Consider the following 27,178-nt stretch of genomic DNA (forward strand, 5'->3'; position numbering starts at 1 on the left):
ATAATTTTACAGCACAAAAATTCTATATTTTTCTTTTTCTAGTCTGCTATCTTTATTGTTATCACTGGGACAGGAGATGATGGTAAATGGCCCAGGAAGCACACAGACAGTAAGGCCAGCCATAGACGGTTAGAATCTCAGCCGGTTCAGCAGGAACTGGCCGAGATTCGAACCGCGTGTGGGCAGGCTGATTGATCGATCAACTTGAGTACAACCAGCCTGCCGGATTCACTTGCGAGTAATGCTAGCAGCTGCTTTAGCCGCTAGTAATAATCATTGTTTTCTCTAGGCGGGGACTGCTTCCCCCGCCCTCCACCCTGGCGGGGAGCAGACAATTGCTCAGCAGGAGAGATTCCCCTGTCAGCACTGACAGTGTTGAATCATGCAAATTTCTTTTCTATAACCAGTGGTTGCAAGAAAGAAATTTGCAACGTCTATGGCAGGCCTAAGTAAAACCTGGTATATAGTGAGAAAAGCACCAGGTACATTTTGTAAAGTTGTTTTGTAAAGGTTCTTCCTTCATCATGGATGCTATGGGAGGGTAACATATAAAGTATGAGTACATGTCTCATCTTCACCATACTGGATATAAAGAAACTAAAAAACATAAATGATAACTACTACTAGTGAGACATGTACAGTATATTTTTCATGCTTTTTATGATATCCTCTTATAGGTCTGATGAAAAGGGACCCTTTGAGGCCGCACAACGAATTGGCTTTTATTGAACATAAAAATCCGCTCAAAACAGACGGATAGCCATCCGTTCAGCTGATTGGATCGGATGAAAATGGACAGGCTGTCCGTTTTCATCTGATCTCGCCATAGAGGACAGCGGAGTTCTGACAGGTTCGTCCCTGCACAGTAAGCAGAGATGGACCTGTTATCTGCCGGCTATGCGGGGATCAATAGAGCAATCCCTTGCTGAGCTAGCGGAGTCCGCTGAGCGGATCTGCCCCATGTGAAAGGGGCCTTTACTGGAAGAGATGGTTTACCGCACCACGTCTTCACCTGATTGAGCAATAAAAACCTGGCAAAGAGTCTAACCCTTTCCCATTCTATTGAAAGCTGAAAACACAGATTTGCTCAAATTATTTTTAAAATAAACTCATACCTAAAGAAACATGGAAGCTGCCCTTCCTTCCTGGGCTCCTTCTAAAAATACTAGTTTCATATCTGGCTCTGGTTTCAGTACTTTCCAAGTTACTGACCACAAACAAGCAAGCAGAAAGCCAGATCTCTGGAACGTCATACTAGTTCCAGATATGTGCTTCATAATGTATTTAAATCGTATCATTAGCCACTCAGCTAGCTTTTTTGAAGTATAGTTTAGCAATGACCTCCTCTCAGTGCAGGCTTGGTTTAAAGTACATCTAAACCCAAGAACCAAAATGTAATCTATAGCAGTTTTCAAGTCCTTATATGGGGTGTCCGCATTAGTTTTTTTTCCAGACCAAATACATTTTTTGCAGGTACAGAAAGTAATATTTTGCCAGAAATCCAGTTCCTTTGTCATTTCTAATGCATGAAACTGAAATATAAAACAATCCTTCCCAGCTAGCGTAGGTTGACAACGCTGCTCCTCCATAGATGCAGTGCTGTGAGTAAGTGTTGTCACCCAAGAAGTGTGTTACTAGGAGGATCGCCAGGGTAAAATAAAAAGGAAAAAGCCAAAAAAAAGAGAAAACGAAGTACTAGTAAACTACAATATATTACATTTGTGTCCTTGGGTTTAGGTACATATTCAATCGATCCTTTATCTATCTTTGTGGACTAAGGAGAAATTTAAATATCACCTTTGTCCATGTATACTTTGTGTGACAGATTTGCTGATCTGCAGCATAACTTCCATGCTGTAGTAATTATCTTATCAATGTGTCCTGTCCCACCTTAAACCTGTTTTCTTTTAACAAAAAGTATAAGCAATAAAAAATGTAGGTCATAGCCTGTTGGTAAAACATTTTCTTAACGATGCTTGTAAGAAGTACATGTTTTTTTAGAAGAATCTGTTGGACTTCTTTAACACTTTTTACAAAGATAGTATAACTTATTGAAACGCTCATCTAGCATTCCAGAATGGTAATCTCATAAATATCATTTATTATTCACAGACATCGAGACTTCTATCTTTACTAAGCTTTGTGTGATTAGCAATGATATCATCTTTAATGAAACTACCCATAAGGTTTAACTGTGTTACATGCTCATCTTGAGAAAAATAAGAGTCTCTGCTAATAATCTGCAATCTTCTTTTAGGATATACTATATATACTGTATGTTGTTTTCAGAACTATGGTATAGCTTCCCAGGATTCCAATCTACCTTTTCCACATATGCCTAGAGAAAAGATGCAACAGTGAATACATCTTCCAGGAATAATTATTTACCGTAAAGAGTCATGTAGCCAATGTATAGAAATGGGAGAGCTATTCCTGAAATCCTTTTCACTCCTCCAGTGCAGTATGGAAAAATTAAATTGGTCAGTGTATGCAAAAAAAGAGCTTTCTTTGTACACTTTTTGCATATGTACTGTATATGTTGTACTGGACCAGTGCTTAGGCCAGCAGGGTAACAGGGGTGTAATTTTCAACCTTGGTTAGGAAATTTCCATGTGTACATACTATTATCATACAGTTAAAATGGGTTTTTATTAAAATAGTCCCTGAGATTAGAACTGAGTTTACTACCTGTATTTCTTTGATAGCCAGTGTGCCTATTTTCACTGTGAATTCATACATTACAAGGTCCTTATATCTGTTGGATCAGACTTTATATTTACACATACTGGTCATTAGTTGTGAAGGCTGTACAAGCTTTATCTAACTATCATGTTTTTGATTAAAATGGATAGTGATTGAAGCAGAAAAATTATGATTACAACTGAAACTCTGCAGGCCTTCACAAAGTCATTTCATGCATCTCCTTTAAAGTATACCTGCTGGTTGCAATCATGGATATTTTCAGAAATGTACATGACTCACATGAAGTTCTTACATACAACATGCCTTATTCTACAATATGGGGTCATTATGTCCAGGTTATTACATTCTCTAAATTAGCAGACTATAATGAAATTATAATTTATTTGATAGTTACCAGTATTTTTCTGGACCAAAAGTACAAACGTAGATCAGTATATTGCTGTATTTATTGGCGTATAACACGCACTTTTTCACCCTGAAAATTGGGTGCAATATACGCCAATACTTCAATTTTAGCTGCCATGGAGGGGACAGGGAGGGGGCAGGACGAGGGCCGTCAGATTACATACAGTGAGAATCTCCTGTTTACTTGGCGTCCTCTGTAATAGGAAGTCCCGTCTCCTGGGCCGCCATTGGACCACTGTTCTGTCTATCATAGGAGATTCTCACTGTATGTAATCTGTCGGCGCTCGTCCCGCCCCCTCCCTGTCCCCTCTAGGCTGCAGATGGGCATCGATCAGGCTGCACTGATGGCAATGGTGAGGCTGCTGCATTGATGGCAATGGTAAAGCTGCTGCATTACTGTTGCCTTTCTATCATCTCAAGCCAGTCTTCCCATTCTCTTCTGAAGTCTGACATCAAAAAGGCATTTTTTGTCCACACAACTGCCACTCACTGAATATTTTCTCTTTTTCGGGCCAATCTCTGCAAACCCTAGAGATGGTTGTGTGTGAGATCCCAGCAGACCAGCAGTCTTTGAAACACTAAGACCAGCCCGTCTGGCGCCAACAACCATGCCACGTTCAAAGTCACTTAAATCCCCTTTCTTCCCCATTTCATACTCGGTTTGAACTTCAGCAAGTCATCTTCACCGTGTCTGGATGCCTAAATGCATTGACTTGCTGCCATGTGATTGATTGATTAGTTAATTTGTGTTACCAAGCAATTGAATAAGTGTACCTAATAAAGTGGCTGGTGAGTGTATATTGTATTTATGAGGGCTTCACACATTCTTTGCTACATCTACTTTGTACATTTCTTTGAATCAGGGACTGATGTGAAAGGCTACAGTATAATATACTCTGTAAAGGCCAGTACATTTATTAGTGCTACAATGAAAAAACTATCCCTTGCAGTCTGTCAATCATTTATATTCTGCAGGCTCCTGCCATGTTTCATAATACGCAGAATCAATCTCATACTGCAATATCTGACTGTATGCATGACTGCAGTAGGCTCAGGCAGGAACGTGCTTGAACCAGTGAACAATATGGGGTGTATTTATAGGAAAATTGCAGTTATTCATCCTGTGAAACTGCATGCACATTCATTCTGTGCAACCACTCTATATTTATGAATGAATATTGTTCGATCTTTAGAGAAAATCGACTAATAAGATTTAATGTTGTCCCCATTCATTTACAGAAAATAAAAAATAAAAAAATACATGCAGTTTCACAAGATGAATAGCTATTTTCACACGGTCTATGTGTCATTTGCAATATTTTAGTATCAATAATGATATATATTGTGCAGGTAGGTTTTATACGTTTAAATGTAAAATGTTCATGTTTAACTTAGGGTGCCTTTTAGTCAACACTGTGATTTACCAAGCATTAATTAATTTGGATTAATAACTTATGAATTTTGGTTTTAGACATGGGAATGATTTATTTGTTTATTTGTAGCATGTCATTATAAGTTTTGTGTTTACTGTATGATAAAGCGTGCTATAGTTCCGGGGTCTCCAAACTATGGCCCTCCAGTTGTTCAGGAACTACAATTCCCATCATGTCTAGTCATGTCTTTGAATGTCAGAGTTTTACAATGTCTCATGGGACGTGTAGTTCCGCAACAGCTGGAGGGCCGTAGTTTGGAGATCCCTGCTATAGTTTGATAAATGCAAGATAGAGAATAACAATGGGCAGGAATGGTTTGCACTTGTAGGGAGGCATAGTTTAGTCTTCTTGTGTTCCTGTAAACCCCTAGTAAAATGTTCATTATTTAAATGGGTATTATTCACTTCCATTAATTCAGCTATGTGAGAGCAATGTATGTATAGTGCATTCATATAGCTGCGTTGACTAAGTACATGTCAAAGACATTCCCCTATTATCTTTGTACTATCTGTAACTTTGGAAAATGGGCAAGTGTGCAAATGACCTTTGTAAAGCCTCCATCGTTCATATGTTGGAGGCTCGAAGATCTAATCATATGTTTCCTTCTTTATTTCATTCTAGGGCATCACGAAATAAATCAGAGAAGAAAAGAAGAGACCAGTTTAATGTTCTCATTAAGGAGCTGTGTACAATGCTTCAAGGACATGGGCATCCTCTTAAAATGGATAAGTCCACTATACTGCAAAGGACCATTGATTTCCTGCAGAAACGGAAAGGTATATTGCACTGATTCTGGCCCATTGATAATCTGTTTCCACAATGAAGTATATGTATTTTAGTAAGCTACAGTTAAAGTGATACTAAACACATACTTTTATATTGTCCCTTCTATTTCTGTATGTGAATGATGGCACTGTAATTGTTTTAATACTAAAAAATCCTAAAAAGTATCTTTTTCCTAATCGATATCCAGCTGTCACATGACCGAGATCTTTCCCAGCCTGTCTGCAGGGAAATATAAGCAGGAGGAATCTCTATTCCGCTGCTACTGGTCACATGTTCAAAAAAAAAAAAAAAAAACAGCCTTTCGAATATGGAGTAAAAATAAATATATTATATCAACAAACTCTTTAAATTGTCATACAAATATATATTTGAAATCAAATCTTTATTATTTTTTGGCAATAACATGGTGTGGGTAGATTTCTGCCAGTCACAGGCTGTGTCACTCCCCTCCAGCCTATGTCTTAGAATAAGAGGGAGGTGAAGCCACCATTAATCTCATGTAATATCCCACCCCCATTGTGATTAGCTGGTTAGTGGGCATGGAGGAGAGAAGGAGTGGTCTGTCATTTACCACTGTGAATACACCCACATGTGTGGCTCTATAGTCACATGGGCTGCTCAGATGTAATAGGGAGGAAATGCTCAGCATTGAAACTCACTGAAAACTGAGCATATGCAGAGTTGCTACCACAGCTGCAAAATCCCTAGCTGAGTTAGGAACATGAACAGAAGGGAGTTTTTTTTGTAGAATACAAAAAACAAATCTCATATTGACTGAGTAAGTATGAACAGTATGTAATACACCATTTATTGATAGTTTCTTTGTGATGTGGGTTTTTTGAGACTTTAATTTTTATTTGTGTTTTATATATTTGTCTTGTTGCAGAAATCACAGCACAGACGGAAGCCTGTGAAATCAGGCAGGACTGGAAACCTTCTTTTCTTAGTAATGAAGAGTTTACCCAGTTGATGTTAGAAGTAAGAATTTTATGGATCAATAGTTTGTAAATTATTGGAGGGGATGATAAGGGACTATATCCAAGAATTTGCTGTTGAAAACAGTTTTATTAGTAGTAATCAGCATGGATTCATGCAGGATCCCTCTTGCCAGACCAATTTGTTAACATTGTTTGAAGAAGTGAGCTACCATCTAGATAAAGGAAGGCCTGTGGATGTGGTATATCTGGATTTTGCAAAAGTATTTGATACAGTTTCCCATAAACGTTTACTTTACAAACTTAGGTCTGTGGGTATGGACTGTATGGTATGTACCTGGATAGAAAACTGGTTACAGGGTTACAGGGGCATGTCCAAAGGGTGGTGATAAATAGTGAGCACTCAGAATGGGCTGGGGTGGTAAGTGGGGTCCCCGAACGATCTGTTCGGGGACCAATTCTGTTTAATTTATTTATAAATGATATAGAGGTTGGGATAAATGGCTCAATCTCAGTGTTTGCTGATGATGCAGGGCAATAACTTCATAACAAGATGTGGAAACCTTACAGGAGGACCTCAACAGAATAATGGGTTGGGCAACTACATGGCAAATGAGGTTTAGTGTTGAAAAATGTAAAATAATGCATTTGGGTGCTAAAAATATGAATGCAAGTTACTCGCTAGGGGGAGAACCTCTGGGGGAAATTGATGGTGAAATATCTGGGGGTCCTAGTAGATGACAGGCTCAGCAATGGCAAGCTGCTGCAAGCAAAGCCAGCAGAATATTAGCATGCATTAAAAAGGTGATTTACTCCAGAAATAAAACGATAATCCTGCCACTTTACAAGACTTTGGTTTGGCCATATCTTGAGTATGCCTTCCATTTCTGGTCCCCGTTACTCAGGAAGGATGTGCTGGAACTGGAAAGAGTCCAGAGAAGGGCAACAAAGCTAATAAAGGGACTGGAGGACCTCAGTTATGGGGAAAGACTACATGCATTAAACTTATTACCTTTGGAGAAGAGACGCTTGAGAGGGGATATAATAGCGATATTCAAATACCTTACTGGTGACCCTAGCATAAGGCAAAAACTTATTAGGGAATTTAAAAAGACACACAAGCATTCATTGAAACTGGAAGAGAAACAGTTTAACCTTAAACTGCGTAGAGGGATCTTTACTGTCATAGCAGTGAGGATTTGGGACTCCCTTCCACAAGCGGTGCTATCAGCAAGGAGTTTCACTAGTTTCAAAAAACTTTTAGATGGACACCTTAACGATCGCAACATACAGGGATATGGGATTTAACATTGATATAAACTCACACACACACACCACAGGTTGAACTGGATGGACTGGAGTCTTTATTCAACCTTACCTACTATATAACTATGGATACATTTTCTAGCCATTATATTTCAAGACTCCAAATGTCCCATACACAGAGCTAGATTTTGTAGTCTCTGCATCCTAAATAGAATGGTGTTTTTGTTCCTGGTTACAGTTCTGTGGTTTGCTGTGCCATATCACGTAACAGTACTAGGCTTTTTGTGTAGCTCACCTTTGTCACTGTCTTCAGTGATGTCTTGTAGAACCCTAGTGTACTCTCTACTGTACTGACTCCTTGTAGCACAATGCTAATAGTGCAGGCAACGCTGTATCCTAGGGCAGCACTTTGCAGGGGGCAGCACGGAAAGAGTCCCCGCCGGCTTGCTCTACACTGTTAGTTTAGCACCAGTCTTATGGGGAGGACTGGTCTGAGAGGCAAATTAGTCTAGCGCCCCCATAAAGCGGCCGCACTGCTTCCGGTATGCGAGCGGCTGGCATTCCGCAACTGTGGGGGGGGAGCTTCTAATTTTGACTGTCCACTCATCCTGGACTACAAACCATCCTCACTGTGCTATATGTTTTCTGCTGCACCATTGGCATGGTTATATCTTCTTAGTCCTCTCCATAAAATTATAAAATTATCAGAAATTTGTGCTTAAAGTAAAACTATGGGCAACACTTTTTTTTTCATCGTGGCTAGAGTAAGGGAGTAACCCCTGTCATTTTATTTTTTACCATCCCTGTCCCATAGCCAAACAGGAAGTGAGAGGAAATCTATGCAAATTAAGGGAATCCATTGCCCCCCCCCCCCCCCCCCAGGTCTTCAGAACTAGTGTCCCCACTTGAAAATTTCAGGGCGGGTCTTTTCCAGCAAAAGTGTGGCCTTGACAGGAAGGGGTGGGTCATATTATTTAAATTAGGGGGTGACAAAACCTAAGTACACTACTGAGTGCAGGGTAACACATAATGAAGGAAAGATTAAATAGTTTAAGGCCAACACATTCCACTTCAGTCGCTGGTCTATTCTTCTTCAATAAAATATAATTAAAGTCTACAGCGAAATGACACCCTTATCTTATTCTATATTATGCAGTCTACATGATAGTGACCTAAGAATAGGCTCACTGGCTGGGGTGCCAAAGAATAGTTTGTCTGCACTGTGTGTTTATTTTTTACGATATAAACAAAAAAGACCGAAATTTAAAAAAAAAACAAACTATATTTTCTATTTACTGCTATAAAACATATCCAATTAAAAACTCGGAAGAAAGTTGCGATGTACAGGTACGTTATGGTGCCTGTATGAGCCGACCTGCCACAGTATATGTACTGTGGTGGGTCGACAAGCGGTTGAGGCCATGCCACAACCGGTAGCAATTGCTGTGTGGTATTTTAATCACTTCAGCCCTAGAAGAATTTACCCCCTTCCTGACCAGGCCATTGTTTGCGATACGGCACTGTGTCGCTTTAACTGACAAGTGCGCGGTCGTTCGACGTTGTACCCAAACAAAATTAATGTCCTTTTCCCCCCACAAATAGAGCATTCTTTTGGTGGTATTTAATCACCTATGTGGTTTTTATTTTTTGCGCTATAAACAAAAAAGAGCGACAATTTTGAAAAAAACACAATATTTTGTACTTTTTGTTTTAATAAATATCAAAAAAATGAAAAAACTATTTTTTTAATCAGTTTAGGCCGATATGTATTCTTCTACATATTTTTGGTTAAAAAAATCGCAATACGCGTATATTGATTGGTTTGCGCAAAAGTTATAGCGTCTACAAAATAGGAGATAGATTCATGGCATTTTTATTATTCTTTTTACTAGTAATGGCGGTGATCAGCGATTTTTATCGTGACTGCGATATTGCGGCGGACAGATTGGACACTTTTGACACTGTTTTGGGACCAGTGACATTTATACAGTGATCAGAGCTAAAAATAGCCATTGATTATTGTATAAATGTCATTGGCAGGGAAGGGGTTAACACTAGGGGGCGATCAAGGGGTTAACTGTGTTCCCTAGGTTTGTTCTAACTGTAGGGGGATGGGACTGACTAGGGGAGGAGACTGATCGGTGTTCCTAATTAGTAGGAGCACACAATCTGTCTCTACTCCCCTGAGAGACCCCGGGATCTGTGTGTTTACACACAGATCCCTGTTCTCGCTCTGTCACGAACACAGTTAACCCCTTGATCGCCCCCTAGTGTCCCCCTTCCCTGCCAATGACATTTATACATTTATAGGCGCACGCGCCTGCTAAGGCATCTTAGAGAGCCGACGTACAGCTACGACGGCTCGCACAGGGGAGCCAGCCTGCCGCAGTATCGGCTGGTCCAGAAGCGGTTAATGGAAAATCTCCCTTCAGATCAGAGATTAGAAAACAGGCATTCAGAAAGTGTCAGTATCACTTCCTTAACACCTGAAAACTGCCTTTCAACTGCCTCTAAAAAGCAGTCCAACACATATCTATTTTCAGTGGTGCGGTAGAGTCCATCCATGTAAAATGGGCTGGCAATCTGCCAAGATTTGCTTTCATAGAAAAATGTAATCCTACTTAATCATAAAGACTGGCACAGCAGGCAGATTTTGTGAAAGTGTCTCTCATGCATTCTAAAAGTGGTGAAAAATATCATATACCTGTCTAGAACTTGTACTTGAATTTGGCTCAGTCTGGACCACTTTTAGAGTGCACATGAGACGTTCTCACGAAATCTGTCAGTTTTTTTGCTGTACACCAAAAGAGAGTTGGTCTTAATTAGCTCCACTTTGACATTTGGCGCATTTAATATGACACAATGTAAAAGTGGCGTATTCAATACGTCACGCTATACAAGCGGTGCGTTTTAGAACTACCTGAATTGGGTGCACAATAGAGGTGCGCATATTCACTGGTCTCACGATTTGATTACGATTATCTTCTAAACGATTCACGATGCATCATGATTACTGCCCGTGATTTTCATTAAAAAATTCAAGTAATCAGAAGAACTCCATTTTTTATGTTATCTGCTCTATAAAAGAAGGGACACTCCCTGCATGTAGCAAAGTCTGAACACAACAGACAACAACAGTATTTATTTAGAACAGTAAATGCTAAATGGTGCAGCCCCCTTTACATTCCACAGTCCCCCCATTTACATTACACAGCCCATTTTACCTTTCACAGTCCCACCTCCATTTACATTACACAGCCCATTTTACATTACACAACCCCCCCCCCATTTACAGTACACAGCCCATTTTACATTACACAACCCCCCCATTTACATTTCACAGCCCATTTTACATTATACGCCCCCCCCCCTCCCCCATTTTACATTACACAGCCTATTTACATTATAAAGCCAATTTACATTATACAGCCCCCCTGCACTCCCAGGAGACCCCTGCCTCTCCCGAGACAGCCCTGACAGTGCACTCTAAAGGTAAAACATATCACGGTCAGTCCCACTGCTTGATGTATTCCTTCCTACGTGCGTATGAGTTCATGTAAAGCAATGCCTCTACAGTGCCGTGCCCTGTGGCCGGGAGGAGAAGAAAAGCCGGCTGGAGAGCACAATACCGTGACCTGCGATGGAAGATCAGAGATAATGAGGTAGAGGCATCGGTTTACATTAACCGTTACACACGGAAGGAAGGAATACATGAAACAGAGGGACTGACTGTTATATGTTTTAACTTTAGAGTGCACTAGCAGGGCTGTCCTGGGAGAGGCAGGCGAAGTCGGGATGACGTCATCCATGCAATCGTTGCGGCTGTTCTCCCGAATTGATGTTGAATCGTGCATGGCTGCATCGAGATCCATCGATTCTAGGATTATTTTCAACACCCCTAGGGCATAAGTCGCTGTCAGAACCAAAAGTGTCTCAAATGCTTTATAGATTTGGGGCAATACATTAACAATAGGGATTAACTCCAGAAAAGTGCTGCGCCAGTTTTATTGAATTCCCCCCATTGTCTGTTTTGTAAATTTTGAAAATGTATTCCTTTAGAGTGCTTATAGATACAGAGATGAATGAGGGATTGTTTTAGGCTGGGTTCACAATGGAGCTGGTTCACACATCTCCAGAGCGGCAGCGTAGCGAATTGCACAAGGGTCCTGTGCGTCTTTGGCTCTGTTATAGGTCCGAATTCAGACAAAAATTTGGGTCTGATTTGTTCCTGAAACGGAGAACATGGACCCACCAGACCCCTGCCATCAGCCGCATTCATTTCAAGTGTGAACCCAGCCTTAACCTCCCTGGCGGTATGATTATTTCGGATTTTAGGTGCTGAAAGCGGTACAATTATTTTGCATGGAAATTTGGCGTTTTATATTGTAGGTCTGTAAATCTTAACAATAACACACTTAAATCTGTCCAAACCAGAGTCTAGTAGATATCCCGGGTATGATAAAGTTTGAAACACAAAAACATAAATTATAATATAATAAATAAAAATAAATAATTAAAAAAAATTAAAAAAAATAGTAATAAAATAAATTTCCCCACAATTCACTATCGCTCAATTCTGCAAGTGTTCTAATTTACTATCGCTGTTTTCTAGCTGGTCTAAAGCCACTTTTGACATAAAGGGACACTTTTTGGTTGCTATGGACAATCTCCAGTTTCCAGGCAGAAAGAACAGTGTATATCATGTAAAACTGCATGCAGGGCATGGGCCAGAGCACTGGGGACAAAAGGGATGTGAAATCATTTCATACAGTACTGTAATCTGTAAGATTACAGTACTGTATGTGTTATGATTTTGACATTTTTTTGAATTTGCCGCCAGGCTCCACCCCCGTGCGTCGCGACGCTCGCAGGGAACGGAGCCTGGCACGGAGAGGCTTCGGAGGAGGACGGAGCCCTCGGACACTGCGGGGGACATCGCAGGATCCCGGGGACAAGGTAAGTAACGCCGCCCCAGGATCCTGCAATGCGATCCCGAGTGTGGCTCGGGGTTACCGCTAATGGGACTGAATTTCAACCCCGAGCCACACTCGGGAAAACCGCCAGGGAGGCTACAGTGATTGTAAAGTCTCGTTTTTTTTTCTATAAAAATAACAAACATGTTATACTTACCTGCTCTGTGCAGTGAATTTGCACAGAGCAGCCCAGATCCTCCTCTTCTCGTGTACCTCTTCTGTGCTCCTGGCCCCTTCCTCCTGTTGAGTGCCCCCACAGCAAGCAGCTTGCTATGGGGGCACCTGAGCCAAGTCACAGTTCCCTGTGTCCATTCAGACATGGAGCTGCGGTTCGGCCCCACCCCCTCTCACCTTATTGGCTAACTGACTTTGATTGACAGCAGCGGGAACCACTGGCGCCACTGCTGTGTCTCAGCCAATCAGGAGGGAGAGTCCCGGACGGCTGAGACACTCGTTTACATTGCTAGACAGAGATGGGGCTCGGGTATAATGCATAGAATGCATTAAGATAAAAAACCTTCTGACTTTGCAACTCCTTTAAAGTGTTTTACTGCTTGCTCAAAATATATAAATACTTTAGTGTGCAAGATATGGGTGCAGGTTTACTTTAAGTAAGCAATCAGAAACTGGGCAGGTCCTTGACCAAAATGTATTGCCTAACTGCAGTATAGTCTACAAAGTGCACCAGGACCTTGCTGTGCTGTCTTGAAGGCATACTCGGGTCATTATGCTTGGTATAATGAATTACATATATTTTGGTGGGCTAAACAGTTCACATACAGTATGTTGTTCAGCTACCATTTAGATGTTTTTGGAGTTCAGTTTTAAGATTCGAAGTAAATAGCAGCTTTAGTAAACAAAGAACAATGAAATCTTGCTGCAAATCGGGTTAATTCGAAAAAAAAAATCTTCCCCAGATTAAAGAGGTTTTCTATTTTTATTGTGGAAAGTTGGCATCCCACCTACTTTTGGCCAACAGTGCTTATCCTCCCAATGACCGGGTGATTGGAAGGCATGATAAAGCAGCTCAAAGGCATTTACCAAGCACAGGGATGTACAGATTCTTGTGAAGCAATATAGCTAACTGTGGAAATTCATTTAAAATGATTGGATTCCATTGTTTGTATCACACACGAAAAAATAAATAAATAAACTATTAACAGTGTTAGACTCAGAAATGGTCAGCAACTCTGCTGAAAAAGCCAATCAGTGGTTGTCATGTACCTGGTTGAGGCCCAGCTGGCAAGAGGGTTTTCCCTTACACCTCCTGTTCTGTTTCCCCTGAAGGAGGTGACAGGATATAACAGGGAACGGAGTGGCATGGGTGCCTGGTTGGAGATCCTGGATGAAAGATATTTGTAGCAGGTGCCAAGCAGCAGGCAGACTCAAGGACTGGCAGATGCGGATACACGGCAGCAGGAGCAGGACAGCAGGCAGACTGGTGGCCTGGCAGGTGCAGGTACACAGCGGCAGGTGCAGAACAGCAGGCAGCAAACAAACTGGTGAGCACGCAGATGCAGGATCTCGGGTGATCAGGCAGGTAGAAGTTGGTAATGGCCAAGCAGCAGTGGTACAGAATCGGGTCCAGAGCAGTCAGGGCTAGGCCAGGGTCAGTATCAGGCTAGCAGAGAAGGCACTGAAATGGAAGACAAAAGGCAGAATCAGATCACAAGCCAGGTCAGCAAAAAGGTATTAGGAACAAACAGTCAAACAGGCCGGGTATATACAGGAACAAACACAGGATCAGGTCAAAGAATGTAGAAGCTGGTGACCAATCAGCAATCTTCTAGTCTCTGAAGCCACTTGAAATAGGCAAGTGAGTACCCAGTATTCAAGCACGCTAATGTGCATGTGCGCAGGGACGTGCGAGTTAGGGCACGTCTAGTTGTCACGCGAGAATTGTTATGTGCATGCACACGAGTTAGGAAACCTCTAGTTGTCACTCGAGAATTATTATGAGCAAATGCACAAGTGGTAGCACGAGCAAAGCCCCTCCCCCGCCAGCCAGCATGGACAGGGTGGATGTCGACATGTTTTCTACTTTCTAAGTTTACATGAAAAACCACTAACATTTATATATGTACTTTTCTAAATGTAGTTTCCATCTCAGTTACGCTATTCTAGTATGTGGCAAAGATAATATATAAATCAATTGTGTAGGTTTTGATATGTGGTTCCTCTCAGGTATGTTGTTCAGAAGTGGCATCATTCAGTTTCATTATTTCATAATGTCTAGTTAATTACAAAAAAAAAGTAATAAACACATGAAAGTGAGACACAAACATGTATGGCGTCCCCCTCATCCCCCCTCCGCCTATATTATCATACTGGCTCCTTTCCCTGTACTGCCAATTTGCATGTATTAGAGATCATCGCCAGAATTTAGTCATCAGATTAATTTATTCAGAGGAACAATAAATGCAGTGCTGTGTATATTCTGCCTTTTTTACATTTTTTTCCACTTGGGCAAGTAGAGGCACAATATGTCAAGAGTGAAGCGCTTGTTTTTGGAGAACTGAGTGGGTAGAACTGGCATCAGCAATGCTGTAATTAAAGTGGTTATAGCGTAAGCATTTGAAGACGCTGTTCCTTAGGCACAGGCTGCCTGCAGGCTGGTACTAACTTACCGCCACTGTGGGAAATAGGAAGGGAATAATAATGAGTACACCTGAGGATGAGAATGTTGCACAACCTGGGCAGCTCTGTGGCTTTTGGAAAATGGCCAAGGCCATTAGGTCTGGAAAGCCATCTTTAGTTTTTCATAAACTGTTTGACTAGCTGAAAAATGACATATAATCCTAAGGGTTACATTGCTCTAAGAATGCTAATCTATAAGCTAGCACTGTAACAAGTAACACTAATGCCCCGTACACACGATCGGACATTGATCGGACATTCCGATAACAAAATCCTAGGATTTTTTCCGACGGATGTTGGCTCAAACTTGTCTTGCATACACACGGTCACACAAAGTTGTCAGAAAATCCGATCATTCTGAACGCGGTGACATAAAATACATACGTCGGGACTATAAACGGGGCAGTAGCCAATAGCTTTCATCTCTTTATTTATTCTGAGCATGCGTGGCACTTTGTGCGTCGGATTTGTGTACACACGATCAGAAATTCCGACAATGGATTTTGTTGTCGGAAAATTTTATAGCCTGCTCTCAAACTTTGTGTGTCGGAAAATCCGACGGAAAATGTGTGATGGAGCCCACACACGGTCGGAATTTTCCGACAACAAGGTCCTATCACACATTTCCGTCTGAAAATCCGACAGTGTGTACGGGGCATAAAAGTGTTATTAAAGCAGACCTTGCTGTAAAAATGCAAGATCTGCTTATTTCTTCGCTGTTCCGCCAATGTCAAAATGCTAAGATAAAATATATAGAAAAACAGCTGTGGAGGAAAAAGTGTAAAAAATATACTTGCCTTACCCTGCCTTTTGCCCTTTGTGCCTTGACAAGGGCAACATCACCATTCTTCCAGTGAGATCCCAGGTTATATTGAGTATTTCAAATCCCGCAAGATGATGCTCATATACTGTGCTGGATGCACAGTGAAAAGCTTGATGTAAAAAAATGTCAGTATTAAGAATTTTCCCACATTCACTAATCAGAATAAAATGCCCATTAAATTTCGAATGTGCCTACGCCAGTTTTCAGCATGGGGGTTCACCTTAAAATACATGCCAGACCGAAGGGTCTGGTATGGTCATGGAGGGGGAACCCATGCCTTTTTTATTTTTAAATTTGGAGTAGAGTTTCCCCTAAAGATTCATACCAGACACAGTGCCTGGTATTGTTGGGATCAAAGTCAGATCCCTGTTCATTGAAGTCGGATGGATGTCGGACTTCAAGTTGCAGGGCAAAGTCGGATCCACAGTCGTATGACTGTCGTGTCGTACAAGTGTGAATCCGGCCTTAACGTTTTTAAGCTTCAGCGTCTAGGAGCAGGAAAAAATATGTTTTTGTGGAGTTTCTTGGAGCCTTTTTCCAGCAGAAATGCTCCTTAAGGCTACTAATAGCGTTTTTTTAGCTTTCTTTCCCCTTTTACTGCAAAAATGCTAATAAAACACTAACGCTCCTAAATGCACCTAAACGCTCTTGCAAAAAAAAAACACTAGTGTGCATGGTGCCTTAGAACTCTGAGATGTTTGGCTGCAGTTAAAAAGAGCAAACTTTCTGTTTTTGCGCAGCTGCAAAGTTTGCTGGTTAACGTTATAAGCTCAGTGGTTAGGTTCACCTGTTGTTTTGAAGTGCTCTTAAAGGCTTTCATTTTCCTTTGCACTTCTGGCTTCCTATAGGTTAAGCAACCATCCAACTGTGTCTTTTAGTGCATCTGTACACCTATGTGGGACACAGTGGGATAAGGTTTTCCACATTTCAAAGGACCAGCTGAGCAGTCCTAAGATTTAATATAAAATGCAATGCTTACATTAACTATTTCAAATACAACAATAGTGAGCAATACAAGATGTAAAAAGGCAGTCTGAAATATATCTGTATAATACTGTAAATGTAAGCTACAGGTGCCCCATAGCCCATTCCTATTTCTCAACTCCAAAAAACATTTTTTTTCCCGTTTTGGATAATGAGGCATAAAGTCATCCTGTTTTTTATTTTATTTTATAATTATTTTTGTTTGTTCCCCAAACATTCTTACCATTACCATTTTTTTGTTTTTCCCTTTTTATTGGTTGAACTAGATGGACTTTTTTCAACCTGACTAGCTATGTAACTCTGTAACAGTACCTCAGAACAATGAAGTATATATTTTAGTGAGTACTGTTTTCTGATAGGTTCACATTTGAGCGGTTCTGCATGCCGAGTTTCTGCAGGCACAGCAGCCCATGCATTCTCCTAAAGTAGTGTGTTTTTAGTGCAGCAGCATGAACACGTGTGATTTACACACACTCCCATGCCTGCACAAACGTGAACCTAGCCCTATTCTTGAAAGATGTTTAGCTAGTAGAGAGATAAACTCATCAGCACAAGTGTAGCTAGAATGAAGATACCTTGAACCCCATTTTGGGACAGGGAGCCTTGACTGCTGGAAGCATGGCATCATCGTGGGCATTACCCTTACACAGGGAGGTTAAGTGGCTCCATTAGAACTGGCTACAAAGACCTGAGACGATGAGGTGGAGCCTGAACTAGAGATCTGAGGAGATTCAGCTTTCACAAAAGTTGACCATCCTCCCTTCTGTTGTGAAGTTGTGTCACAGCTTTATTGGCGGTTTTGACCTTGCCAGCTAATGATGTTGCTTTATGGGCTATGCCCTCAAGTTAAATTCTGGGGTCAGTCTAATGCCTATTTGGCACTAATGGTAAGGACAGGCCTCTTAGGCTATCTGAGTTTATATTTTATGGGTACTTGAGATATAAATGTGACTGACATTGTTTATTTGGTACATTTTTAAAGTTCATTAAAGTTATGGTCTTGCCCTGTTTTGCAATGCAATCAACCTCCCTATCTTTTTTGGGAGGTGGCAAGGTATTGGTTTGTTAGTTGGTCATAGAAGAACCTATGCTTCTCAGCAGTCATGGCTTCAAGCAGTAACCCTCTACAGCTTAATGAAATAGTCTATGAAGAAGCCAAATAGGACAGTGGTATAAAAAAGGGATTTTACAGATTGTAAACTCAATTAGGCCCCTACTCTTGGGAAACCTTAGCTCTAACCTAATTATATCCAAACACTCTATCTGTTGCCATCTTCTTGAGCAATAGTGCATCCTGGTCACTTATCCTGAAGTAAAGGGGATGTGCAGTACAATGTGGAATGAATTACAGAATTTGAGAGGTACGTGCAAAGGAGCGTTATTGGGGGTTCAGGGTAATACATATAGCGGATAGTGGAGTGGGCATGTTACCCACGGATAATACATTAAGGGTTGGAGTAGTAAATATGGATATGCAACTTGGGTAAGCGTATGTGGACCCAAGTATCAATTATGTACTTTTTTATAATTTATTAATTACAATGCAGTATTTTAGATTCCATTGATATATTGCAATTGCAGCAAGGATTACATTACTTTAACTTTTAGAAATGATGATATCATTGCCCCTAAATAACAAGACCTAAACATAGAATTGACATGTATGATATAGTATTATTTATAGCGATATAGAAATGCCAATTAATATGATAAGGTGGTAGGTTATAGCAATGGTGTGCTGCAGAGACATGAAATAGAGAAATGACAACTGGATCTTAGTGGATTTGACAGCAGTGATTTAGGAAATTACACAGAATTGTGCAGAATGACAGAATGAACTAATAATAATGGTCTTATTTCTCTTTCTAATATGTGTGTGTGTGTAATATATATATATCTATCTATCTATCTATATATATATAGATAGATAGATAGATAGATAGATAGATAGATAGATAGATAGATAGATAGATAGATAGATAGATATCTCTATCTATAGATAGATAGATAGATAGATAGATAGATAGATAGATAGATAGATAGATAGATAGATAGATAGATAGATAGATAGATAGATAGATATGGCATTGATTGATTCCTAGTAATTTTATGTAGTGCTCCAAGCTTACTTAGCCATCTCTAGAAATAATGTTAGATAAAATAAATTGGTCTGCCAACTGTATGTTCTATAAATATCCACTCTTGGCGCCCTCCTTGAAATCAATGTGTTGTTTGGTTCAACACATTAAAAGAAGATTGAGTTTCCGTCTTTCTTTGTTAGGCTCTAGATGGCTTCCTCATTGCGCTCACCACTGATGGGATGATAATTTATGTTTCTGATAGTGTTTCATCTCTGCTTGGCCATTTACCGGTAAGTTATGTTCTCTTACAGGTTATCAGGATAACTGATTGTGATATATACATGCCATTTGTAACAGAACAATAATAATTTTTTTTGTAGCTAATGTACATCATTTATTGTATTCCAGTGAATATATAGTAAGTGTATGGTTACAGCGTACAGGACATTTTGCATGAATAGCACATTAATGTATATATTTTTTAAATTAAATAATTATAATTATATAAACACCACTGAGAATCAGGAGTGTCCAGCAGCTTAGCTAAGGTTTATAAACAGGAATTACAGTAACTATTATTACAAATAAAATGGCAACTGGAAGCAATTTTATAGCTCTTCAAATCATTCCTCTCAACAATAGTATTAGTTATGTGAGAGACTATGGACCAGATATTGTAGAGGGAAACAGGAGGTTATTGTTATATGTATCCATACGATGAACTGTTAAATTAAATCAAACCCTCCAAAGTGACAGTTGTAATGTAGTGCTGGGACCCTTTGACTTCATGGCCCTGAGATCCCTAAAAACCAGGTTATTCTGATATGCAAATATTGACTTTCTGTAAGAAATCAAAAACTTTCTGACCCCTTGTCCAGCCTAAATCATCTGTTGGAGATTGGGTCTGCCCTTAATATGTTGGAAGGGGTTGGGTCAGACTTCAGTTTTCGCAGGAGAGGTCGGAATTTGCATATTAGGTCACCCCAGCTTTAGGAGGTCTTTGGGAGCTGAAGATCTTCTTCAAAGGTACACACAGTGCACACATCTGTATATATTCTCACATGAAGCACCAGTATTTTTAATTTTTACAAAATAATTGCTCAAATTTTCTTGTGTTATGTATTGCACAGAAATACAGATTCTTACCATTACATTTATGTGAAATGCTTAAAATGAATAGTTTGAATTAAATTATGTTTTCTTGCCTATATTTACATACATAAAAAACTGTAGAATTCATATTTCATAGAGTTACTACACTCTCTGATTTTTACTGAAGCTTAATGTCTACAATCTGTTTGACTGCACTATGTTATGAACATGGTATACAATTTAAAGAAGGATGCATTGAAATATTATTTTGTTTACTGTTCATCCTCATAGGCTTATATACAAAGCAAATTCTATATAGCCTTCATGGGTTTTCCATTTACATAAAAATGTACTTTACGAATATCTGCCTCTCACAGGCGCTTATAAAGATGTTGATTTATTATGGAACACCCTATAAAGGGGCAAAACAACTAAACACATTATCTGGCTTATTGGAAGCATTTAAAAATATTTTAGTTTTAAATTAGAATAAGACCTATTATTATTATCAACATCATCTTCTTAAATATATTTTTATTGACCTCAGTTATTTCTTTCTAAGGGTAAAGTTATCCAGGTGAAATTCTTCACCGTGTTTGCTACACTCCACATATACTAAATTACCTTCCCCCTGATGCCCCAAACATCCATCCAATACTGGAACTTTTTATCATATGGTTTGGGATTCCCATTTATACGGGCCTTTTGAAATCATGAACTTTACTAGCTCTCTGCTAAATGTACCCAAAGTATGTAATCCAGCTAGATGCCTGTTGGGTTAGATTTGTGTTAGACTGTACAAAATTACTTTTGCTTTCACTATTCTTCTACGCCAAAAAGATAATGGCTGTTGAGTGGAAATCCCTTGAACTCCCAAATCTTACACATTAGTTTTGACTTACTAACCAAGCCATACCTATGAACAAATTAACATACAAGGCACATGGCTGTCCAAAAAAAGTTTGATTTGGTCCCTCTAGTGTGAAATGCAATCAGCTTTACCTAAACAGTGATACTACTAGTTGTTTTTTTTTTTATGTATTCTGTGTAATGTAAGGTTACAATTTGAAAAAATGATATGATTGAGAATGATGAAGCAATGGTATGTTCTTAGCATACTGTAGATTTATTGGCCATAATGAGGAAAGTATAGTACAGCTGATACAGATTTATTCTACATGATATTGTTCACATCATCTGTCAAAGTGTATATAATATTGTCGGACCCATGTTATGTATTTGACTATATAATAACACGTCACACGCTATTGCCAAGCCCTGACTAACTAGGACCAGACATATGTTTGTTTATCTTGGTTAAAATGTATGTTGTACATGGTCTTATACAATAAAATAACAATTAAAATTTCCTTTAAAAAATATACATTTTTAAAAAACCATTAACAAAATTAGATAAAATCTTTCAGGCGCATTTTACTTATTTTATCGTGTTCTTGTGTATTCTGGACTTCATTATCTTTAACAAATCTTGGAAACTGCGAATAAATTTAATATCTTGCATAAGTGTCTGAAATCTAAACTCCTCCCATGCAGAACTGGATAATAAATGTAATCTGATTGAATGGTATGGACAGGGCTGAATTTAGACATCAAGCCTTGTGGGGCACATAATGGAGGAGATTTACTAAAACTGGTGCACATAGTAACCAATCAGCTTCTAGATTTTATTGTCAAGGCTTAATTGAATAAGCTGAACTTAGACGCTAATTGGTTACTATTCACAGTTGCACCAGAATCTGTGTGCACCAGTTTTTGTAAATCTCCCCCAATGTGATTTTTGTTCAGCCCTTTTTTATTTTATTTCAGTAAAAGCTGCTGTGAGAGTGCACTATTGGGGGCAGCTTATGCTCTGGTGTATGTGCAGAGCTACTCTTTAACTGTACATAGAGTGCATCCAGAAAGTATTCACAGCGCTTCACTTTTACCACATTTTGTTATGTTACAGCCTTATTCCAAAATTAATTAAATTCATTATTTTCCTCAAAATTCTACAAACAATACCCCATAATGATAATGTAAAAGAAGTTTGTTTGAAATCTTTGCAAATTTATTAAAAATAAAAAACAAAAAAATGACATGTACATAAGTATTCAGCGCCTTTGCCATGACACTCAAAATTGAGCTCAGGTGCATTCTGTTTTCACTGATCATCCTTTCTACAACTTCATTGGAGTCCACCTATGGTATATTCAATTGATTGGACATGATTTGGAAAGACGCACACCTGTCTATATAAGGTCCCACAGTTAACGGTGCATGTCAGAGCACAAGCCAAGCCATGAAGTCTAAGGAATTGTCTGTAGACCTCCGAGACAGGATTGTATCGAGGCACAGATCTGGGGAAGGGTACAGAAAAATGTCTGCAGCATTGAAGGTCCCAATGAGCACAGTGGCCTTTATCCTCCGTAAATGGAAGAAGTTTGGAACCACCAGGACTCTTACTAGAGTGGGCCACCTAGCCAAACTGAGCGATCGGTGGAGAAGAGCCTTAGTTAAGGAGGTGACCAAGAACCCAATTGTCACTCTGACAGAGCTCCAGCATTTCTATGTGGAGAGAGGAGAACCTTCCAGAAGAACAACCATCTCTGCAGCACCAGTCAGGCTTGTATGGTAGAGTGGCCAGACAGAAGCCACTCCTCAGTAAAAGGCACATTACAACCTACCCGGAGTTTGCCAAAAGGCACCTGAAGGACTCTCAGATCATGAGAAACAAAATTCTCTGGTCTGATGAAACAAAGATTAAACTTTTTTGACCTGAATGGCAAGCTTCATGTCTGGAGGAAACCAGGCACCACTCATCACCTGGCCAATACCATCCCTACAGTGAAGCATGGTGGTGGCAGCATCATGCTGTGTGGATGTTTTTCAGTGGCAGGTACTGGGAGACTAGTCAGGATCAAGGGAAAGGTGACTGCAGCAATGTACTGAGACATCCTTGATGAAAACCTGCTCCAGAGCACTCTGGACCTCAGACTGGGATGAAGGTTCATCTTCCAACAGGGCAACAACCCTAAGCACACAGCCAAGATAACAAAGGAGTGGCTATGGGAGAACTCTGTGAATGTCCTTGAGTGGCCCAGCCAGAGCCCAGACTTGAACCCGATTGAGCATCCCTGGAGAGATCTGAAAATGGCTGTGCATCGATGCTCCCCATTCAACCTGATGGAGTTTGAGAGGTCCTGCAAAGAAGAATGGGAGAAACTGCCCCAAAATAGGTGTGCGCTTGCAGCATCATACTCAAAAAGAATTGAGGCTGTAACTGGTGCCAAAGGTGCTTTCACAAAGTATTGAGCAAAAGCTGTAAATACTTACGTACATGTGATTTTTTTTTTTTAATTGGAATAAATTTGCAAAGAGTTCAAACATTTTGGAATAAGGCTGTAACATAAAACGTGGAAAAAGTGAATACTGACCGGATGCACTGTATCAATAAACTACAGAAAAGAAAAATAGTTTCTTGTTTCCCAAACTATATAGAGATTTCTGCCTCCCTTCTCTCGAGCTGTTTTGTGAAATTTAGCCACCAGTGTCCAAAGTTAGTGAAACTAATTAAGGAAACATTTATCATAAGTAGCATCAAACACTAACTGCCATTGTCACCGGCCCACATGTGCCACTATGTAAATAAAACACTTGGTATGGGCAATAAAGACAGATTTAAAATGTAAAATCTTTGTGGCAAATAAGATTTTTGTTTTACTGAACATGACAAAGCATACTTTTGTACCAGTCAGATTTAGTGGACCAAAATATATTGAATTTTCTGCCGGAGCGAGAACATGGTGAGGTGTACAAGTTGCTAGCACCACACATCCTCATGACGGAACCAATCACTCCAGAGTTTTTCAACAGTAAGTACCAGCTCCTGCTATATTTATTGAAATAAATGTGTTTAAGATATTAAGGTATTTTCTGGCTAACTATAATATGTTTAGAAGCTGCAGAGCTTAAGCATTTTCTTGACATCATGTATAGAGATCTAAAAGAAATAGAATTAATATAAACAACTGTGCAGAAAGTGGTATAGTCTAATAAACTGTTAATAGACATCTGAGGCATGCAGCTTCAGATTACAACAACAGTATTTAAAACATAATTCTATTACAAAGAATACAGTCAGTACTTCAACAAAAAAAAAATGAATAAAATGTTAGGCAATTATTTTGCAGAGTCCAATAAATAAGATCATCTAGTTACATTTATTTGACTTCTTCGTAGAGGTCAGACTTTTATCACCTACTGAAAGTAAACATTGCTTAACCCCTTCCCTCCCACCCTGGCATCTCCTTTACAAGTTCTTAACGCTCGGGGGTGGGAGGGGGTAGGAAGGATCAGTGATCATGTGACCAATGTGATTGGCTGTCACAGTGGTCACATGATTGGAAACTGGTTCCACTGGCTAACAGTGTCTTCTTGGGGCAGAGAGCTATCTTCAGCAGCTCGGCCTTTGTGCACATAAACATTGCCTGCCCAGCAACACATATGAGCGGCATGTGGGCATTAAAGCCCAGCTTTTTGCCGACGCACATATGGGTCACTGTGGCGTAAACGGGTTTAATATAATTGGTGCCAACACTGCATTTTTTCTGAGCCTGAAAAAAATATGTATGGTGACCCAGTACAGTCTTCATGACTACTTCCAGGTATTATGTACAAGAATGTTTATTCTACTTTGCCCTCCCTGGTTCCTCCTTTTCCCCCTCATCAACATGCTGATGAAATGTTTAAATAAAAGCTTTCCCTTTTCAATACATACTTTATTTTAGATCCATGTCATGTCATCACTAAGTCTCTGTGCTTCCCTATGCAATACAAATAGGTCATGGCTGGGGGAGAGATCAGCAGGGTTCTATACATAACTTCCTGAAAATATTAGAGCACCCTACCTCAATACTCTGATGCAAGCAATAGGCTGGCTATTGGGAGGAGTTGTGCAAATATCAAAATGTCTCGATGGGTGGATATTAGACTGATGGGTGAGATGATATTATTTTGCCTGTAAGTTAATGCCCACATGTGATGCTCAGCCTCCATGATTGAAAGAAGTGAATTACAATGAATGAAAGGGGGTCGGCCAGAAGGCTAGGGAGAAAATGGTTGAATGATGCTGGAAGTACTCCAGCCAGAAAATTAGGCTTTTTTTTCTAAATTGCTGTAGCTTCTGGTGCACACTGTGAAAAGTTAACAGTGTGCAGTGAAATCAGAGTTTCAATTGCAATTTCAGTAAAGAAGAGGAGCGTGTGCAAATGTGCAAACCTGAAGGTAAGGCTGGAGTTTAGCTTTAATTCTTTACCAACCCTTAAAGTGATTGTAAAGTTTTTTTTTTCTTTTAAAATGTTATACTTACCTGCTCTGTGCAATTGGTTTTGCACTGAGCAGCCCTGATCCTCCTCTTCTAGGGTTCCTCACCGATGCTCCTGGCTCCTCCTTTTCTCAGTGTGCCACCATAGGAAGCTGCTTTGTATTGTGGCACACCTGTGGTCTTGATCCTGAGCCACGTTGCCTGTGTCCATTGACACAGAAGACAGCGTGACTGGGCCCCAACCCCCCTCCTCCATCACAGGATTTGATTGTCCTGTGGGGAGGGAGCAGAGAGAGCCACTGCTCTTATGCACAGTGCTGGATCGAGATCAGGCACAGGTAAGTATAAGGGGGGCTGACGGTGAGAGCTGCACAGAGAAGGTTTTTTTTTTTTTTTTATCTTAATGCAGAGAATGCATTAAGGCAAAAAAACCTTCCGCCTTTAGAACCACGTTAATGGTAATTATTACTTGTTAACTACATTTAGCCTTAGCTTTGTTTTGATTTGTATATATTTTTTCTTATTCATGGGTAAACTTTACAAGTTTTCATTTGTTTGCTTTTGTAGCACCCCATTAAAAAATGTCCCCCAAAAAATTCCTTTATGAAAAAGCAGAATAAATTTTACAGCTACCTTAGGCCCTAGACTGAAGAACAAATGTTGATTATCAGTGAAATCGTGGCTTGGTTTCCCCTTGTTCAGAATAACTAAATCACATGAGTTTAATTATGCTGCATGCCCCCCTTATGTCTGGGTTTTGATGGACTGGGTGTTAACCCAAGGGCTGTTGGCTGGCATTTCTACACCCTGGACTGGCCTGAGCACTGTTTGTGTGGACATGCAAGTCCCACTTGTTTTAGCTTTGGGGATGAGATAGCATCTTGACCAGGCTCTCTGGTACTATCTTGAGTACCAGAGAACCTGGTTCTAATACCGATCTATACAGTAGCCTTAGAGTATACATAAATGTGAGTTATGGCAATAGGTGGTAAAAGTGGGGTGGGGGGGCTTAGAAATGAGTGCAGAAAACACAAGGTTTTACATTATTAGTCTTCAACTGTATGCAAGATCGAAAAACGTTTTGAAAAACCCTTCCTCGCTCTATCCAAAACAAAAAATAAGTTTGTTTGGCTCTAGTAGGCTTTAAGTTTGCAGTTAGAGCATGTATACAGGAATAACCGCAGGCTCAGAAAATATGAGAACACTATATAGGCTAAATCCATTTCACAGCAAAGAAAGAAATTCCACCATCCACAGAACTAAGTGTTCTGTCACCACATACCAATGGTCAACAATGAAAATGGACCCCAAAGTAGGGTTTGCTGCAGTGCCTTATTCATCACAGCTAGGGGTGTATTGAAGGATATGTACTAACAGGTGAAGGATCTTTGATTCATTTGGCTATGAATAGTCTGTAATAGATCAACTAATTTGAAAATGTAGTTTGTGCCATTGTATGCAATTCCCTGTAATACACTGTTTACCTGTTCAAAAAGGACATTACAAAGTTACTTGACAGTTCATTTGTCAGCTTTTAGAAAACAAAGAGAATGGTTATTCTAGACTATTTATTCAGACACAATTGCTCAGAAAAGGATACTGTTCCTGCCAAATGGTACAGCTAGAGGCTATTCTCTGAATAGGTTGGAGCATTCATCTCTTATTGCAAGATGATCCTGCAGTCTGCATCCTAAAATAATGGGAAGTTATATTTATACATTCTGTTCTGAAACATTT

The 27,178-nt window shown here is 39.9% G+C and overlaps 1 protein-coding gene across 3 annotated transcripts in view; it reads left to right on the plus strand.

Annotated features, from left to right (window-relative positions):
* The window catches only part of LOC141108071 (circadian locomoter output cycles protein kaput-like), a 235,251-nt gene that overhangs the window by 142,384 nt on the left and 65,689 nt on the right, over positions 1 to 27,178 (plus strand). For all 3 annotated transcript variants that reach the window (XM_073599292.1, XM_073599293.1, XM_073599291.1), the window contains exons 4-7: positions 5,163 to 5,317; positions 6,214 to 6,305; positions 19,227 to 19,316; positions 23,870 to 23,990. In XM_073599292.1, the coding sequence (XP_073455393.1) occupies positions 5,163 to 5,317; positions 6,214 to 6,305; positions 19,227 to 19,316; positions 23,870 to 23,990 (458 nt within the window). The remainder of the gene's footprint in view (positions 1 to 5,162; positions 5,318 to 6,213; positions 6,306 to 19,226; positions 19,317 to 23,869; positions 23,991 to 27,178) is intronic.

Source organism: Aquarana catesbeiana, linkage group LG09, assembly GCF_042186555.1.
Source record: "Aquarana catesbeiana isolate 2022-GZ linkage group LG09, ASM4218655v1, whole genome shotgun sequence".
Taxonomy (NCBI): domain Eukaryota; kingdom Metazoa; phylum Chordata; class Amphibia; order Anura; family Ranidae; genus Aquarana; species Aquarana catesbeiana.